At 39.2% G+C, this 21095-nt stretch overlaps 1 protein-coding gene across 4 annotated transcripts in view; it reads right to left on the bottom strand.

Annotated features, from left to right (window-relative positions):
- Window positions 1-21095, bottom strand: part of LOC117994273 (1-phosphatidylinositol 4,5-bisphosphate phosphodiesterase epsilon-1-like) — a 166419-nt gene that overhangs the window by 51076 nt on the left and 94248 nt on the right. For 3 of the 4 annotated variants that reach the window (XM_069507641.1, XM_069507642.1, XM_069507643.1), the window contains 2 exons: window positions 13029-13174; window positions 4296-4469 (listed from right to left, as the gene is read on the bottom strand). In XM_069507641.1, the coding sequence (XP_069363742.1) occupies window positions 4296-4469; window positions 13029-13174 (320 nt within the window). Of the gene's footprint in view, window positions 1-3903; window positions 4026-4295; window positions 4470-13028; window positions 13175-21095 lie in introns of those variants that run through there. The other variant, XM_069507644.1, reaches the window with a different exon arrangement.

Below are 21095 nucleotides of genomic sequence, written 5' to 3'. Positions count from 1 at the left end.
TGTTTCTTGGTTTATTGGTTTGTCCTTTAATCACGTCGCAATGGAGCTACGTGTTGATATATGACGATACGACGTTTTTTATCAAAAAGATACAGCTTTCACAAAAGCAATTTTTTTCTATTTAAATAGATTATAATATAGTTAAGTACTTTTGTGTGTTAAGTGATTTTTTTAGAATGTGATTACTAATTAGCTGTAATAACTTTGCATGTACACGCTTTGGTTAAGACTGTTAGTGTATATTGTTTGTAATGTAATAATAATAAATAATAATAATATAAAATAATAATATGATTTTTGCATGGCTACATCATCATTTAATTTCATTTCAGAAGATCTGAAGAGTGACACGAGTTACTTTTTATCGTGGAATATCAAAAAGTTCTCATGGGATTGTTAAAGACCTAAATCCACGCGGACAAAGTCGCGGGCATCAGCTACTATTTTTATAAAGGTGGTATGATCATCTCAAGTACTTATATAAGTGAGCCCGGGTCTATCTTTACTCATACATTACACTTTTTACATTAAGCCGTTGACTAATGAGCCAGAGTATTGTTTTTTTTATTCAGATACAAGTTAGCCCTTGACTGCAATCTCACCTGGTGGTAAGTGATGATGCAGTCTAAGATGGAAGCGGGCTAACCTGGAAGGGGTATGGCAGTTTTTATTAAACCCATATTTCTTTGGTGTGTACACGGTATCAGACGCTAATCGCTTGGCGGCAGGGCTTTGCCGGTAGGGTGGTAACTAGCTACGGCCGAAGCCTCCCACAAGACCAGACCAGAAATTTAGAAATTATAAAATTCCAAACCTCTGCCGAGAATCGAACCCGGGGCCTCCCACTAATAAGACCACAGAGCTTACTATGGCGCCAGGGAGATCGTCAACAGGTAAAGATCGTAAAGACGTCGGCCTTCTATTAGGGACGTCGGGGGTTCCGATCCAGGGCACACACCTCTAGCTTTTCAGAGTTATGTGCGCTCTGCTTTAGCGGTGAAGGAAAACATCGTGAGGAAACCTGCATGCCTGAGAGTTCTCCATAATGTTCTCAAAGGTGTGTGAAGTCTACCAATCCACACTGTTCCCGCGGGGCAGACTATGGTATAAAGCTGTCTCGTTCTAAGAGGAGACCCGTGCTCAGTACTGGGCCGACGATGGGTTGATCATGATAACGAAACCTAAGTGAATGGCATCAGCTAGTCTTCTATATAAAAAGAAAAGCTGACTGACGCTCAACGCACAGCTCAAACTAATGGACGGATCGGGCTGTTTGGCATGCTGATAGCTATTATGACGTAGGCATCCGCTAAAAAATGATTTTTGAAAATTCAATCCCTAAAGGGGTGAAATAGGGGTTTAGGTGTGTAGTCCACGCGAGCAAAGTCGCGAGCATAAGCTAGTTAAAAAAACCATTTGTATACTTTAAGAAAAATAAGAATTTTAAAGAAATTATTTTTTGCATAACTTTAAACCCGAGAGACACGAAAGCTTTTTGAAAAGGGGTAAATGTAACAAGTGCGCAAGAAGACAACCTTCACGGGGAATCTCGGCCAAGGCCCCCAACCCTCCCGCCACCCCCTACTACTATACCCCAACCCTCTGATCTTGGCCCATATTTCAGAGGGTGAAGTGTCTCTTAGACTCTTAGACTCACGTGTTACGTACTATTTTACGATAAACTTTATTAAATTTTGAAAAAAATATTATCGAACTAGCCGCGACTTCGTCCGAGTGGACTACACAAATTTCAAACCCCTTATTTTTCTACTTAGGGGCAAATTTATTCAAAAACCATGGATGTACCTACACGTTTTCTATATTTCTAAAAATTTGTGTAAATACACAATTTCACGTTTCTAACTTCAAAACTGAGAGACTTTCATACAAATTTCAAACCCCTATTTTACCCCTTCAGGGGTTGGATTTTGAAAAATCCTTTCTTGGCGGTCGCCTACGTCATAGCCCGATCGGTACAGTAGTTTGAGCCATAGATCAGTCAGTCAGTCAGTTAGTCACCTTTTCCTTTTATATATATTATACTAGCTTATGCTCGCGGCTTCGTCCGCGTGGACTACACAAATTTCAAACCCCTATTTCACCCCCTTAGTAGGGAAGCAGGCGGGTCACCTGATGTTAAGTGATTACCGCCGCCCATGAACATTTGCAGCACCAGAGGAACCGCCGATGCGTTGCCGGCCTTTTAGGAATTTGTTGTTTATTTGCTTATGTTTTATATATTTGTTTAGGAGTTTAATATGTATGTGAAACTTGTGCACTCAAAACCCTCTAAATTCTAAAGCTCAAACTACCTTTATCGGATATCAGAGATTCTTTTGTCCAAGCGAGGTATTCCGAAGTATTCCAAAGTATTCCGAGATATTCCGAGGTTGCGCTACGGGTCTAATTTCGCGAATTCCTCACGCGTTTGAGGCAAATTCCATTTAAATTGTTTTACTTTCCACTTAACGAGCCGTTTTAGGGTTCCGTACCTGAAGGATGCCCAATGAGACCCTACAGCCTCCGCTCTCGGTCCGTCTGTCTGTCAGCGGGATGTCTTATGAACTGCAATAGCTAGACAGTTGAAATTTTCAGTGTTTTTCTATTGCCGTTTTAACATCAAATAAAAAATCAAGATGGCGAATTTCACTTTTTACTTTCCACTAAACAAGCCGTTACAGGGTTCCGTCTCTATTAGATACTAAGCCTCCATTCTGTCTGTCGGTCAGTGGGCTGTATGTCACGAACCGTAATAGGTAGAGAGTTGAAATTAACACAGAGTTTGTAGGTATTTCTATTTCTGCCATATCTAACAACAAATGATGAATAACCAAGATGGCGAATTTCAAAATGGCCGTCATGTATTATTTCTTAGGCTGCATCATCACTTGCCACTAGGTCTGAAGGTCTGAACTCTGATTGCAGCCAAGCGCAAATCTATAGATTTAAAAAAAATGCATAAAAATCTGTTTTAGAATGCACAGATAAAGCTCTTTCATATGATACCCCACTTGATATAGTTATCTTACTTTGAAAATTGAAAATACTAATTATTATCAGTTCATGACCACAGTTTTTTTCTTGTGTGATGTAACCACAAATTCACGGTTTTCAGATTTTTCCCCGAATGTCTGCTATAAAACCTACCTGTCAAATTTCATGATTCTAGGTCAACGGAAAGTGTAGGTTTCTTGACAGACAGACAGATAGACAACAAAGCGATCCTATAAGGGTTCCGGTTTTTCTTTTCACGTACGGAACCCTAAAATACAAAAGAAATATATAAAAAAAATGTAATCCATTAAATAAAATCGAGCGTGATGTTTTTTAAACAGAGCAGATATCGGATATTTCAAATGGTAAAAAAACAAATTAAGCCTTTTTTAGGTTTTTACTAATTGAAAAAAAACTAAATATTCAGCCCTCGTAAATTACTGATTGTGTTTGTGAGCTTTTTTATTTATTATTTTAGATTGTACCTACGTCCACACCCTTTCAGTTTTAAAATACATATTATAATTATTATTCATCACTAGCTGACCCGGCGAACTTCGTACCGCCAACAGTCGATTCTTAAATTTTTCATTTTTTTTAATACTTACTATTTTTTAGAGAGCAGTACCGCTGAGAGGAAGTACAGCACTGCCAATGGATATGCCCAACCAGAAAAACTACTCATAGGGGTATAGGTATCTACAACAGCTATACCCCTTTCGGGTTAGCGACGTAGCCAGCTACTATGAAAGGATTTCGCATACACCTGTCACTTTGTTGTCCAGAACTTCGAGTTTAGAATTGATGACCTTTATCACTAATAATAGCGCGTGGTAATCCGAACCTTTTGCTCTTGGAGTTTTAATGCTTTAATTTTTTTATCTTAATGTTTTAATTTATGCTTCTTACCTAAGTTCTCTTAAAAAAGCACCAAAGAAAGGTATGAGTCTGCATTCAGGCATGGCTAGCGCTCGTTCCAGTGCTCGCTCGTATTCAGCCGAGAGAAGCGCCGCAGAGAGGAAGTCCAGCACTGGCAGGGGTTCTTCTGATATGCTCAACCGGAAAAACTAGACTCATATGAGTATCGGTATCTACAACAGCTATACCCCTTTCGGGTTAGCGACGTAGACCGCTATTATGAAAGGATTTCGCATACACCTGTCATTTTGTTGTCCAGAACTTCGAGTGTAGAATTGATGACCCTTATCACTAATAATAGTGCGTGGTAATCCGAACCTTTTGCTCTTGGAGTTTTAATGCTTTAATTTTTTTATCTTAATGTGTTAATTTATGCTTTTTACCTAAGTTCTCTTAAAAAAGCACCGAAGAAAGGTATGAGTCTGCATTCAGGCATGGCTAGCGCTCGCGCCAGTGCTCGTTCGTATTCAGCCGACAGAAGCGCAGCAGAGAGGAAGTCCAGCACTGGCAGTGGTTCTTCTGATATGCTCAGCCAGAATGACTTCAGCTTGTGTGATCTGAAAAAAAAGGAGTAACATATTTGATCCATTCATGATTAGCAGACTTCACACACCTAAGAACATTATGGAGAATAGTCAGGCATTCAGGTTTCCTTCGATGCATGATGTTTTCCTTCACAGTTAAAGCATGTGATATTTAATTACTTAAAACGCACTCAGAAAAATTACAGGTGCGTGCCCGGGATCAAGGCCCCGATCCTCCGAATAGGATGTAAACGTATTAACCACTAGGCTATCACTGCTCTTGAAAACGAATATCCAAACATAAATTTTCAATTCGAATAGGCTTCACCGTTCTCAGGCTTTTTGTAGTGGCGTTAAAAATGTATGCGGTCATTTCCGTTATTACGAGCCATAAATATGTTACGAGATGAAGGGTTTTCGTTGATGATAAATGTGGTTTTAATGAGCTCTAGGGTTTTTCGTAAGGCGGTTTTTACAAGGCGGCCTTTTTTTAAAATTCAGATACAAGTTAGCCCTTGACAGCAATCTCACCTTGTGGGCTCTTCTCAGACCTGGGCGCGTTTGGAACCCTCGCTAGCTTTAGTTTAAAGTTTGCGTAATAATTATCACCACTATATCTTACAAATCCAACAACTGACAATCGAAAAGGGTAATTTATTACCTACTAGCTGATTCCTGCGACTTCGTCCGCGTGGATTTACGTTTTTTAAAATCCCGCGGGAACTCTTGGATTTTTCGGGATTGTTGTCGTTGCTTGGTACCTACAATATGAATTCACTATGAACACTTCCTGAATCTTGATAACCCAGACAGGCAGTAACCCTGCAGCATCAGGATTAAGGAGTTGAATCCAGAATTTTTTATGTGACCACGACGTAAACTTTTTTTGTTGATTTAAAAAAAAAATTTTGCAAATCGGTCCAGAAACCTCGAAAAAATCGATGTAGAAAAAAGAACCACCTCCTTTTTGACAGTCGGTTAAAAACCGATGACCTTGAAATATTTACGGAACAATCTTTAAAATATCCCCTTTCTAACAAAAAAAGAATGAATGAAATCGGACTACGCGTTAATGAATTACAACTCAGTATACATTTTAACTTTCGTCCCCTCTCCTACGGGAACCATGCTGAATTTCGGGATAAAAAGTATCCTATATTCTTCCTCATAGTATGACCTCAAATCGTACCAAGTTTCATTGGAATCCATTCAGTAGTTTCAGCGTGATGCGCGGCCGTGATACAGACAGATAGACAGACAGACAGACAGACAGACAGACAGACAGACAAAAATGAAAAAAATTACAGTTTTGGGTTCAGTATCGATTATAGAGTGCCCTCGAATAAAATTTTTCAAAATATCTTCAATGTACAGAATTTGACCTGTTTTGACCCTTTTATTATAAGTATATATATATATATATATATATATATATATATTGATTTTGAACTTTTGACTTTGACTTTGGTAAGTGATGATGCAGTCTAAGATGGACGCGGGTTAACTTAGAAGGGTGACATAGAAGGGTATGACAGTTTTTATTAAACCCACACCCTTTTGGTTCCTACACGATTAAAAGTTTACTTGAATCAAAATTTATTCTATTCTATTATATTTTAACCTCGAATTCTACACGATTAAGATAATTGTCTTTGATTGATTGTGCAAAATGTAAAAAAAATACTCGAGTACGGAACCCTCGGTGCGTGAGTCTGACTAGCACTTAGCCGTTTTTTACGGTTTTCCAATAAAATAAATAAAAACCCGGTGGCCATACCGCGGTTGTTTGACAGCTACAATGTCACGAATGCAATCATCTCTGATTGGTTAATGCTCGCTCACTATTGGCCACAATGCATTGTAGCAACAAGAATCGCACAAATTCAGCCAATCAGAACAATTGAGATTGTAACAATGATTGATGCAGGTTTTAGACAATCGCCCTACAGGTCTATGAAGAATATGAAACAGTATTTTAGAAAACTGAACATTGAGGCTAATTCTCTTGTACACAATCTCTAAACTAAACTAAATTAACAGGTCTAAATCTAGTGCTACCCCTTTCCGCAAGCAACAATACGACAGGGATAGCAATAGATTTAGAAGTGTCATTTTAGTTTAGTTTAGAGATTGTGTACAAGAGAATCGGCCCCAGTAGGTATTTAAACTTAGTGTGGTTGCTCAGTCTCTGAGCAGTGAGCGCCCTATGACTAAATAAAAACAAATTTGTGTGAGCGTCTAAGTATAACACGTAGTAGTGTTTGCATTTTGATGCTGAAAACAATATTTTGTATACTTTATTTTTGTTCAACAATAAAAAGTATAATTTAGTGCAAAACAGTATATTACTGTTTAAAACAGTATAATTGGCAACCCTACCTACCTACCAAATTTTATGATTTTAGGTCAACGGGAAGTATCCTATAGGTTTTCTTGACAGACACGACATACGGACAGACAGACAGACAAACAACGAAGTGATCTATAAGGGTTCCTTTTTGCTTTTGAGGTACGGAATCCTAAAAAAGGTTTATTACCTTATTACCCTATTTCATTACCCTAACTAACCCCTAACCACTTTATATGCTCATATAACATTTATAAAGACTCCTTTATCACCTAACTTTGTTTAATTAAGCCCTAACCTCTTTATTTATTACTTACCAGTGATGGGAAGAGCCAAGCCATATAATCCATACTAATATTATAAATGCGAAAGTGTGTCTGTATGTCTGTTTGTCTGCTAGCTTTTCACGGCTCAACCGTTCAACCGATTTTGACGAAATTTGGTACAGAGGTAGCTTGCAACCCGGGGAAGGACATAGGCCACTTTTTATCCCGGAAATTTAAGAGTTCCCACAGGATTTTTAAAAACCTATAGGGAAGAGCCATGCCACACAGGGTGTAACCAGAACGCTGGCAAAAATGAAGACAGGTGATAGTATTTATTATAAGTATTATTATTGTATATAAGTTGAATTGGGTATTTATTATAAGATAATTATGTAGTTTATTAGATACCATACACATATATACCATAGAATATCTTAATGACAATAACATACTAAAAATAACCAGTTAACCTAACTATTTCAATGTTACATCTATAATCTAGTAATCTATAATATTGTATAATTTGACTGCGTAATCTATAATCTATAATATTGTATAATTTGACTGAGTAATTTGAAATTGTACTGTTTGACATTATATACGAGTATAATTCAGTGACTAAAGTTTTCGATTTCTATTATAAATGTATAATTATGTTAATATTAAATTCAAGCTAAATATTTGCACACTGTCGGTGACAGTCGATTGTGTAAGGGACGGTTGTGTCATTGTTAACTTGTTATACCCACAATTTGGAAAATAAAACATTTATTTATTTATTTATTTATATTTATTTATATATCTTTGTGTATATACATATTGTAGTGACGAAGGATTCTATTCTATATTCTAGTACCGTAGACCTATTCCACTTCTTGATACGCCCTACTCACAACCATGAATGGGAAGCTAGAAGAAATCTCTGTTTAGAGATAAGCATTTCCAATGTAACTTAATTTATTATTACTTTGTAACTACAATTTTGGTACATGAAAAATAAAAATAAAATAAAAATAAATAGTAAATAAATAATAAATAAATTCTTTATTTTGCCAAATTGAGGGTAAATAACAGTTAGTATTACCCGACACAACCTAGTGCCGCAGATAGAGTGCAAAATTATAATTACAATTTTAGAATACTGATGATTATTGATATGGCATATACAAAAAACTCGAAAAAAATATAAAAATCCTATAATTTTGCACAAGTTCACGATCTATCTAAAAGAAAAAGGTGACTGACTGACCTATGACGTACGATTATGACGTACGCATCCGCTAAGAAAGGATTTTTGAAAATTCAACCCCTAAGGGGTTTGAAATTTGTGTAGTCCACGGGGGCGAAGTTGCGAGCATAAGCTAGTAAATAAATAAAGGTAGAAACTTTTATTAGTCAGTCGGTCAGTCAGTCAGTCAGTCAGCTTTTCCTTTTATATCTATAGAAGATTTGAGCATATAAAACTATATTTATCTTGTTTATTTGTTGGAGGAGCTGCAATAGATATACACATTCTGTGAAAATTTCAGCTACTATCTTTTACGGTTCACGAGATATAGCTCGCTGACAGACGGACGGACGGACAGACAGCGGAGGCTAAGTAATAGAGTCCCGCTGGAACCCTCCGGGTACGGAACCCTAAAAAGAAAACTTTGCTAAAGTTGTCCCAAAAAATTGCGAAGAAAAAGACCTTTAAGATGAGGGGTCCAAACGTCGTGTCAACACTTGACTTGAGGATTGTTACCTTCAAGTGATCATAATGATTTTAAGATTGGATGAGGGGCATAATGACCTCTCACGTCTTTTCTGGTTATCCGTGAATGGGGCTCGAACGACACCTGTCAGTTACTGATTGGGGTCAAACGATCTCATCTTTCTTTGGACACTTGGAGCAAATAGATTTTTCCTTTTATCACTAAGTATACTATAAAAAAGAATTATTAGGGTTTCGTACCTTATAATGTAAGCGGTGATAAACCAGTGGTCAGAACGTACCCCCTTAGGGGTTGGATTTTCAAAAATCCTTTCTTAGCAAATGCCTACGCTGCATGCCAAATTTCAGCCCGATCTGTCCAGTAGTTTGAGCTGTGCGTTGATAGATCCGTCAGTCAGTCACCTTTTCCTTTTATATATTACTAGCGACCCGCCCCGGCTTCGCATGGGTGCAATGTAGATACTAATGTGGTGTCATTGAGGTGTATTTGCCTCGGAAACTCTCAAATGAGAGGATTTTTTTCCGACCTAATTCACATTACTTCAATTTCTCTAGGGATCTCTAATTTTTTGACAATTAAAACTATAGCTATAAACCTTCCTCTTGAATCACTCTATCTATTGGTGAAAACCGCATTAAAATCCGTTGCGTAGTTTAAAAGATCTACGCGTTCATACATACAGACGCGGGAAGCGACTTTATTTTATACTATGTGGAGATTTAAGATTCATTCATTCAGTCTGCCTCGTTAACCGCCTCGTTCAAATTGTCGCGTTTATCCTCAAAGCCGTGACAATCAGTCACAATTTGTGGACATCATGTGTCCATATTAGCCCGGGAAGCTTTCCGTGACACCATAAATATTTATTAAACGACCACTTTTTGGGGTTCCGTAAGGGTAAAATGGAAGGCTAATATAATGTCCCTTTGCTCTCTGTCTGTCCGCGAGTCACGGGTCTCTACTCCCTAGCTTGTAGACGAAATGAGTTACAAACCTGAAATTTTGGTATTGGGTTTAGTTTAGAATGTTGACCCAAAAGCCAAAACCGAATATTTTTTAGTACTATTTTAGTTACTTTATAGGGTTCCGTACCTCAAAAGGAAAAACGGAACCCTTATAGGATCACTTTGTTATCTGTCTGTCTGTCTGTCTGTCCGTCTGTCTGTCAAGAAACCTACAGGGTACTTCCCGTTCACCTAGAATCATGAAATTTGGCAGGTAGGTAGGTCTTGTAGCTGACATTTGGGGAAAAATCTGGAAACCGCAAATTTAGGGTTAGATCACACAAAAAAAATTAAATTGTGGTCATGAACTAATAATTAGTATTTTCAACTTTCGAAGTGAGTGACTATATCAAGTGGGGTATCATATGAAAGGTCTTCACCTGTATATTCTGAAACAGATTTTTATTTATTTTTATGCATCATAGTTTTTGAATTATCGTGCAAAATGTCGAACAAATACGACTGTAGTACGGAACCCTCTTTGCGCGAGCCTGCCTCGCACTTGGCCGGTTTTTTTTATAAAAAGAATATTAGCCATGTTAAATGACTAATATTCCCCTTTCCTTTCCAACTAAGCGTCAGGCTTGTGCTAGGAGTAGGTACGACAATAGTACAACGGGCGGGGTTTGAACCGTCGACCTTTCGGTTTTCAGTCCACTCTTTTACCTGTTGAGCTATTGAGGCTAATTCAAAAACTATGATGCATAAAAATAAATAAAAATCCGTTTTAGAATGAACAGGTGAAGACTTTTCATATGATACCCCACTTGATATAGTCACTCACTTCGAAAGTTGAAAATACTAATTATTAGTTCATGACCACAATTTAATTTTTCTTGTGTAATCTAACCCTAAATTCACGGTTTTCAGATTTTTCCCCAAATGTCAGCTATAAGTTCTACCTACCTGCCAAATTTCATGATTCTAGGTCAATGGGAAGTACCCTGTAGGTTTCTTGACAGACAGACAGACAGACAACAAAGTGATCCTATAAGGGTTCCGTTTTTCCTTTTGAGGTACGGCACCCTAAAAAGTTACTGTTTTATCACAAAGAGCACCTATCGATACTAATGCAAGAAATGCTGGCATATATTTTTTGGAATTGCGAAAAAAAAGAAACATTGATTGGCTAAGTCAGTAAGTAAGTATTTCAAAACTTCAAACGGCCAGTCAACATTGGTTTCTTTCTACAGAAAGTTCCAGCCACAGAGAAGCCCAACGAAAATCAAATAACTTTCTCTTTTGAACCTACAATTTATTTACTAAAAGAAACCACAATTTGCGTTTTGTTTGAAAGCAGTGGTTCTGCTTTTATTATGAGAATTGAACATATTAACTAGTACGCCATCTTGGGTGTTACGCCATGTTGGATTTAGCTAGCATAGCCAGCCAGCATTGTCATCTAAATCAAACGTGTAGAAGTCCGCCATATTGGATTTAGAGTGACGTCACCATATTTCTTGAGTTATTCTCAGCAAGACCGATTTTGATGAAATTTGGTGCAGAGTTAGCTTACATCCCGGGGGCGGACATACGCTAATTTTTATCCCGGAAAATCAAAGAGTTCTCACGGGATTTTTAAAACCCTAAACCAACGCGGACGAAAGTCGGCGGGCATAAAATAATAATTATTATGATATAAAATATGTCATAGAAAAAAATAACGAAAATGCTTTCTTTTCTTCATTTCTTCTTCTTCTTAATTCTTCGCAATTCTTCTTCAGTAGACAAAGAGCAGCATCAGCAAGTAGTTTCCGCCGGCCTACAGTCTAGTAACAGCTGAAGGCCGAAAGAAACCCCTGCTGATAACTCTCATATTCTTCTTCTCTCTTCTTAGTTTTTTATTTTTTTACTCAAAATTTATTTGTTACGTTAGAAAACTGTTAGACACACGGACACCAGGATCAAATCTTCTTGTATATAAAAAAAAATATTAAAAAAACCGACTTTCAAACCACTAAAAAGTAAAAAATGACTTTTGTTTCTACACGTGAATGTATGTTGAAGTCGGGCGCTTTGATTGCTATTTCTGTTGTTGTGCTCGCCCGACTTCATATAGATATACAATTAAATATATGTATATGTCGGTAGCACCGTCTTTAATAATTCTAAAAAGATTGGTCATTAAACATTACGTAATCGCCCCACCGTCATTGTGAGATTGTAAAAGCGGATGCGCAGTGTGTCACGAGACATTATTCGTGTGGCTGTCTTCTCAGTGGACACTATGTGTGTCGTACTGTGTTATTGTTGTTGTTACCTTTGTGGTTTCTGTTGTTAAAGGTTATAGTACTAGGAGGTGGTGTGCTAGGTTAGCTGGTTGGTCTGGGACCGGTATGGGGATGGAGGAGCCGGTCTAGGTAGGGACCTAGTTAGGGTTGTCTAGTCTCATAGTAGACGTTGGTATCATGACTCATTATTAGTGAGGGTTGCTATAGTTTATTATTATTTATTTATTATTATTTATTATTTATTATTTATTATTATACCATAATGTGTACTGTCCTTACAGGGTAGTCCTAATGCGACAGTGCACTCTAATCTATCTTATACCTATTAACAATTATACTTAAAATTAAAAAAATAAATTATTTACAACGATAATAAAATTATTAATCTACTACTTAACGGCTATCTTATGAATAACTAATAATCCACATTGCTATCCATGTGAGCTCAGTCAGAGAGCAACAAAAAATATCTATTCTTTCGGCTATTAAGTGTGCGGGTGCGGAGTGCGCGCGTCAGCGGCGCCTGCCTGAGCAAGTTGGTACGCCCGTACGGCACGGCCAGCAGCGGCGGCCGGCGTCTCCGCTCCACGTACCTCTCCGGGGCACACAGACTAACCTGCGCCAATATGTCTGCATCGCAAACCTTCCCTCTCAATATCTTGAACATATATGTAACGAGCGCAAGTTCCCTCCTTACCCTCAGCTCGTTATATCCTACCATCCCTAGAACAAACAAAGTTGAGGGTGGTCTGTGATATCTCTCGTAGTAGTGTTGGTGCGCCCACGTAGGCTCGGTTGATCTAATATCTTGTAGTCCTGACTTATCCGCGTTAATCATTATCATTATCTATCTTGTAGGAAAGGCTTATCAGTTTCTTTCCTACATATACAACATTTAAAATGATATCCTAATCTCTACTTTTTACGGATACCAACGCTCACTGCGCTCACGGCTTCTCGCCGTTCTGTAGAAGAACGGCGAAAGATCTTTATCTTTCGCCAGTGACCCTAGAGAGTGGGGGAACTCACTTCAAGCCAGCAACGATCTCCATAGCGCCGTTGAAGTTGCCAATATTCCAACAAGTGAGGGCAACTCGGAGGATGCAAGCCAGGGTCACCTTCCGTTCTTCTGATGTAGACTGGGATAGCATCAGCTCCGTCACCCACGCAGATACCTGCCGACAAAATTATAGAATAGAATAGAATGGTTTTCATATTTTTTTATTTACGTAAAATTTTATTATCAATGGTTAACAAATAAACTATTAATAAACTTGAATCTAAAAAAAAACAACATTAAATAAAACTAAAATAAATTAAATTAAATCTAAAACCTCATCGAGACCACCACAGCGAGGCATTGTACCCAAGATGCTGGCAGCATTACCTTTGGATGGCCAAACTAATTCTTTGACCAAGGTAGCTGCCAGCTCTCGGGTCCCCGGTTGACTCGATAACTCTTTTCGCAATTTCTTCAAAAAGAGCTCGAGCCCCCGGGCCCCACGGCCCACACCAAAAGGCACGAATACGAAGCTCCCATCGAGGTTTTCATATTTGCGCCTCTTGGCCTGTTCGGCGCTGATGGCCGCTGCACCCGCCATAGAGGAGGTCGCCTGAATGTGGGATGCAGCTAAAGTGTCTACACAAGTTGCATCCCAAACAATCGACCTGCCCATCTTCCACGGTACGAGCGTCATACCATCAGGTCTCTTGCCATCGCTACGTGCCAAACCAATAGGTTCTAGTACAGCTGGCACATGGGCGGTGGCAAGGGACCTCCGGATGATGTCGTTAAGGGTACTATGGCGGGAGAAGCGTCCAGCGCTTCTCGAACAGGAGAGCCCATGGTGGCCGAAGGCGTCAACGCAGTCCCCGCAGTGGCAACGGTGAGGCTGGTTTATTGTGGCGCCAAGCCTAAGACCAATCAGAACAGAAAGTGTCGTATGGTCTAACAAAGTGCCCAGGTTGGCAGAGGGAAGAGCATGTAGCCAGTAGCCGGACTCTTTTGCAGAGACAGCGAGAAGACGAGCACGGTCTTTTTTAGAATTTGCGTTTGCTAGTAAAGTGTCAAATGTCGTTTTGCAAATAATGTCGTCCCACTGTCTCTGGGAAGAAAGAGAAACCGGCACTTGGCTGGGACTATGCATGGACCATTCATTTCTTGCCTCTGTTAAGCCAGACACCTCTATGGAACCCAAAGAATTGGATATAATCTTGCCATAGAATAGAATATATATTTTTATTCAAGTAGACTTATTACAAGTGCTTTTGAATCGTCAACTAGTTTAATTTACCACTGGTTCGGAATGCCGTTCCTACCGAGAAGAACCAGCAAGAAACTCTTACGGCTCGGCTTGCTTGGGTTACTACAGACTTACTTGGGTTACTTATTTGGGTTAATCCAGAGTAACCGACATCAGACGAGCTGCAGCAGAGAGAGACAGCAACCGGCTCAGAGTTACTCAGCGGGAAGAGAGAGCTATGTGCGGAGTTTCTCTACGTGATCAATGAGGAAATGAGGAGGAATGAGAACTAGAGTGACCGACATAGCTCAACGGGTTGCGAAGCTGAAATGGCAATAGGCAGGGCACATAGTTTGTAAAACCGATAGACGTTGGGGTCCCAAAGTGCTGGAATGGCGACCTCGCACCGGAAGACGCATTGTTGGAAGACCCCCCACTAGGTGCACGGACGACATCAGACGAGTCGCATGGAGCCGCTGGATTCAATCGGCGTAAGACCGTGGCGTGTGGAAATCCCTACAAGAGGCCTATGCCCAGCTGTGGACGTCTATTGGTTGATGATGATGATGATGATGAACCGACATCATCTTCCATCATATCATCGACCTGTTCAGTTACTCACTGGGCGAGTTCATAAGGGCCACAACGTTCTTGTTATCAGTACCCTTATTATAAATGCGAAAGTGTGTTTGTTTGATGGTTTGTTGGTTTATCCTTCAATCACGTCGCAGCGGTGCAACGGATTGACGTGATTTTTTGCATGGGTATAGATCAAGATCTGGAGAGTGACATAGGCTACTTTTTATCCCGGAATATCAAAGAGTTCCCACGGGATTTATAGAACCCTTATTCCACGCGTACGAAGTCGCGGGCATCAGCTAGTTTTTTATATAAAGTATGTTATTTAAGTTTAAGTTAGTTAGTTGTACTTAACTACTTATATACCTAGTAAAAAGTATGTTATATTAAGTATAAATAATTTAAGTTAGCTTAGCTATCGCATTAGGTTAGGCGTTCCCTCCCCAATTCCCATCTCTATTCTTTCCAGCTCATAATAGGTAAGTCTGTCAAATAAACACAGTCCACGTCTTGCGAGAATTACTTGAGCAAACTTGAGTTTAGCATGAAACTGAGGACCGCTGAAGTTTAAATTACTTCTGGCTTCAGACCTTGCGCCTTATTTTTTGAATTTCTTAATGACACTCTCACTTAGTAGTAAGCAACAATGCAGTCTTAGATGGAAGCAGGATACCTTGGAAGGGTATGGTAGTTTTAATAAACCCATGTCCCATAAGTATAGTATGCGACAGGTTGAGATAGCAATCGGGGTATTCTTTTTTTAAATCTATAATATAAAAATGAATCACTAAATGCTCATCGCAAATCTTGCCGAACCGATTTCGCTAATTCTTTTTTTATAATATTCCTTGAAGTACGAGGATGGTTCTTACGGAGAGAAATATAAAAAAATCCTGAAAAAGAATCGACTGTTAGGCGGTACGAAGTTCGCCGGGCAGCTGGTATAATATTATTATAATTATTATGATTATGTACTAGAACAATTTGCACACTAAGTTATTGGTTGAATGTGTTAGAATTAGGCGGAACGAAGTTCGCCAGGGCAGCTAGTAGAATATATTTTTATTCAAGTAAACTTTTACAAGTGCTTTTGAATCGTCAACTATGTAGTTTAATTGTGAGTATTGAAGAACTTTTAAGCGCACACCACATTTCTACGTAAAAATAATATACACACTTACTTACACACACACCCACCCACACACACACACACACACACACACACACACACACACACCCACACACCCACAATATCATACACCCACACACATATGCATACACGCCATGTGAATTTTTATTTTATTCTATTTTATTTTACTTATTTATCTTGTTTTATTGTTTAATTTAGATTTTATTATTAAGTAATAGTTAGATACTCAATAATTGTATTGTAAATTAAAAAAAGCTTATGTAACAGGGAAGGCACTGGCTCCCATGACACAGTTTATACTTCTTTGGGAGCCAGTGGTCAAAGTCTTATGTGTCAAACCTTTTTTGCAAATAAAGATATATGTTATGTTATGTTATGTTAATTTACCACAGGTTCGGAATGCCGTTCCTACCTAGAACAACAGTCTAAGATGGAAGCAGGATACCTTGGATGGGTAGATATGGTAGTTTTAAGAAACCCATGTCCTATAAGTATAGTACACGACGGGTCGAGACGGCAATAAAAAAATAAAAATATTTTTTATTCAATTAAACTTTCACAAGTACTTTTGAATCGTCAAATACATCTACCACTGGTTCGGAATACCTTTCTTCGGTAGGAGCAACCGCCGAGTTTCTTGCTGGTTCTTCTCGGTAGAAGAACCAGCAAGAAACTCGGCGCTTGCTCTTTTTTAAAGACATGCTTATTCGTCCGCGTGGACTACACAAATTTCAAACTCGTATTTCACCCCCTTAATTTTTGAAAATTAAACCCTATAAGGGTTTAATTTTCAAAAATCCTTTCTTACCGGATGCCTACGTCATAATAGCTATCTGCATGCCAAATTTCATCCCGATCCGTCCAGTAGTTTGTGCTGTGCGTTGATAGATCAGTCAGTCAGTCAGTCAGTCAGTTAGTGACCTATTTTTTTATAGATTTAGACTAGCTGATGTCCACGACTTCGTCTGCGTGGAATTAGGTTTTTTAAAAATCCCGTGGGAACTCTTTTATTTTCCGGCATAAAAAGTAGTCTATGGCACTCTACAGGTCTTTATCTATACCCATGCAAAAATCACGTCAATCCGTTGCACCGTTGCGACGTGATTGAAGGACAAACCAACAAACCAACAAACCAACAAACACACACACTTTCGCATTTATAATAAGGGTACTGATTACAGATTGATTAGTTAGGACCGTAATGGATATGAAATAGAGATTCAAAGTCATTCCCGTTCCATAAAAAAAGGTAGATTTATACCCTTAGGTTTATATCCTTGAAATAAAATATGACTATCGATTTTCTCTGGACTTTCTCCCGCTGAGGAATACCTGCGACAGATATAATAAAGGCGCATTCACACTACATTCAGTAAAGCTGTAATAGCCTATTGGTTAGGACGTCTGCATTCTAATCTGCGGCAATAAAAATTGCGGACCGGCAGGAATCGAACCCGCGTCTCCGGGGATCGCACCTGACGCTCTGGCCACTAAGGTACGCTCGCTTGCCGCCAGTGACGAAATTTGTGATATGTATGTTCACTCAGTAATGAAACGACTGTTTATGCCATCTAGTAGCGACACTTTGCAGCTATCGAAACTACTTTTGAAGGCCCATATTGCAATGCAGCTGATTGAACGAGAAACATATTTGCTTTTTTTATAATTTTTATAGGTTTTTACCTATACTTCAAGGAAGTCAGTACCCTTATTATAAATGCGAAAGTGTGTTTGTTTGTTGGTTTGTTGGGTTGTCCTTCAATCACGTTGCAACGGAGTAACGGATTGACGTGATTTTTTGCATGGGTATAGATAAGGACCTGGAGAGTGACATAGGCTACTTTAATCCCGGAAAATCAAAGAGTTCCCACGGGATTTTTAAAAACCTAATTCCACGCGTACGAAGTCTAGGGCATCAGCTAGTTTCTAAATAATTTGAAATACTTATTAGAGCCTCAATAGCTCAACCGGTAGAGGAGTGGACTGAAAACCGAAAGGTCGACGGTTCAAACCCCGCCCGTTGCACTATTGTCGTACCTACTCCTAGCACAAGCCTGACGCTTAATTGGAGAGGAAAGGGGAATATAAGTCATTTAACATGGCTAATATTCTTTATAAAAAAAAACAAAAAAAAAACATCAAAAATTGCGCACCGGCAGGAATCGAAGCTTCACTTCAAAAAATATTTCACGTCTGGCTGTCTGAACCAGCCTTTAGATTTCTCAGTAACCATCTTTCGTAATAATATTTAATCCGCCTTGTAGGGCTTGGAATTAATATCTTAGCTATTTTTTGTTTAGTTTCCCTCATAATAGGCTTAACGGAATCACGAGCACTCAGGCTATTTGATCAGAGGGTCCGCTACGATTGGGGGGGGTAAAATCGGGGGTAAAATTGGGGTTAAAAGGAATAATGGTAGGCTTAGATTGCTTAGTAAACTAGTCTTGTTGGCTGAGTGAAAAGTAAAGATTCATGGTAAACTTAATCCATATCCATACTAATATTATAAATGCGAAAGTGTGTCTGTCTGTCTGTCTGTCTGTCTATCTGTCTGTCTGCTAGCTTTTCACGGATCAACAGTTTAATCGATTTTGATGAAATTAGGTACAAGGTTAACTTACATACCAGGAAAGGACATAGGCTACTTTTTATCCCGGAAAATTAAAGTGTTCCCATAGGATTCTTCAAAAACCTAAATCCACGCAGACGAAGTCGCGGGCATCATCTAGTAATTAATAATTATTCAGTCAACGGTCCGTATCACTACCCATAATATTATAAATGCGGAAGTGTGTTTGTTTGTTAGTTTATCCTTCAATCACGACGCAACGGAGCAACGGGTCGACGTGATTTTTTGCATGGGTATAATTTAAGACCTGGGGAGTGACATAGGCTACCCGGAAAATCAAAGAGTTCCCACGGGATTAAAAAAAAACTAAATCCACGCGTACGAAGTCGCGGGCATCAGCAGTGCTCGATTACAGAAACTTAAATACATACAGGACCTCTGAAATATTATATCTACTCCTTTTTTGGACAGTCGTATGAAAAACCCTGAGTAATGTGGAACCGCTCTAAGGCTCCAGGAAAAAGGGTCCACGTTAATATATTCGTCACGTGACGTGAGTTACGCGGCTCGTTACCCGCGGGGCAACTTTGTTCCCACTTTGAGGACGTAACTCATTGTTTGTTGGCGAATTTACTGAGTTATGTGACTGGCTTTAAGTTGCTAGTTGACTATATTCAACGATCTCTATGTACTACACCCTGGTTGGGCTATTCCAAACAAAAAATTGACAGAAGCTGTGACCAAAATTTCAGGTTTGTAGTCATTTTGTCTATAAGCTAGAGATTCGTAACACGCGGACAGACAGACAAACAAACAGCAGAGTGACAATAATAGGGCTCCGCCGTTTTACCCTTTGAGTACTGAACTTTAAAAATGTATATGAAACCGCTCTAAGGCTCAAGAAAAAAGGTTCCACGTAATACATTCGTCACGTGACGTGAGTTACGCGGCTCGTTACCCGCGGGGCAAGTTTGTTCCCACTTTGAGGACCTTACTCATTGTTTGTTGGCGAATTTGTTATGTGATTGGCTTTAAGTTGCTAGTTGACTACATTCAATGATCTCTAAGTACTACGACCTGTAGGTCAATTTCGTAAAACTTGGATCAATCATTATTACAATCTTACATGTTCTGATTGGCTGAATTTGATCGATTCTTATTGCAACAATGCATTGCAGCCAACAGTGAGCGAGCATTAACCAATTAGATGTGATTGCGATCGTAACATTGTAGCTGTCATTCTCCCGCAATCGAGCAGCTGGTTTAGCTATTCCAAACAAAAAATTGACAGAAGCTGTGACCAAAATTTCAGGTTTGTAGTCATTTTGTCTATAAGCTAGAAATTCGTAACAAGTGGACAGACAGACAAACAAACAGCAGAGTTACATTAATAGGGCTCCGCCGTTTTACCCTTTGAGTACGGAACTTTAAAAATGTATATGAAACCGCTGTAAGGCTCAAGAAAAAAGGTTCCACGTAATACATTCGTCACGTGACGTGAGTTACGCGGCGTTACCCGCGGGGCAACTTTGTTCCCACTTTGAGGACCTTACTCATTGTTTGTTGGCGAATTTGTTATGTGATTGGCTTTAAGTTGTTAGTTGACTACATTCAACGATCTCTATGTACTACGACCTGTAGGTCAATTTCGTAAAACTTGGATCAATCGACGAATGTATTTGATCGATTCTTACTGCAACAATGCATTGCAGCCAACAGTGAGCGAGCATCAACCAATTAGATGTGATTGCGATCGTAACATTGTAGCTGTCATTCTGTCGCAATCGAGCAGCTGGTTTAGCTATTCCAAACAAAAAATTGACAGAAGCTGTGACCAAAATTTCAGATTTATAGTCATTTTGTCTACAAGCTAGAAATTCGTAACACGCGGACAGACAGACCAACAGACAGCAGAGTGACATTACTAGGGCTCTGTTTTACCCTTTGGTTACGGAGTCCTAAAACGGTATTCTAAAAGCCCCTAAAAAGGAAGGGAAGGGAAGGCTCTAGAAAAAAGGGTCCACGTAATATATTCGTCACGTGACGTGAGTTACGCGGCTCGTTACCCGCGGGGCAACTTTGTTCCCACTTTGCGGACGTAACTCATTGTTTGTTGGCGAATTTACTGAGTTATGTGACTGGCTTTAAGTTGCTAGTTGACTATATTCAACTATCTCTATGTACTTTACTTACTACGCCCGTTTGGCTATTCCAAACAACATGTCAGAAGTTGTGACCAAAATTTCAGGTTCGTAACTCATTTTGTCTATGAATTAGAGATTCGTAACACGCGGACAGACAGACAAACAGACAGCAGAGGGACATTAATAGCGCTCCGTTTTACCCTTTGGTTATGGAGTCCTAAAACGCTATTCTAAAAGCCCCTAAAAAGAAGGAAAGGGAAGGCTCTAAAAAAAGGGTCCACGTAAATATATTCGTCACGTGACGTGAGCGCGGCTCGTTACCCGCGGGGCAACTTTGTTCCCACTTTGCGGACGTAACTCATTGTTTGTTGGTGAATTTACTGAGTTATGTGGCTGGCTTTAAGTTGCTAG

The sequence above is a fragment of the Maniola hyperantus genome, chromosome 26 (assembly GCF_902806685.2).
Source record: "Maniola hyperantus chromosome 26, iAphHyp1.2, whole genome shotgun sequence".
Classification (NCBI taxonomy): Eukaryota; Metazoa; Arthropoda; class Insecta; order Lepidoptera; family Nymphalidae; genus Maniola; species Maniola hyperantus.
This window is presented reverse-complemented; position numbering and strand designations above follow the sequence as displayed.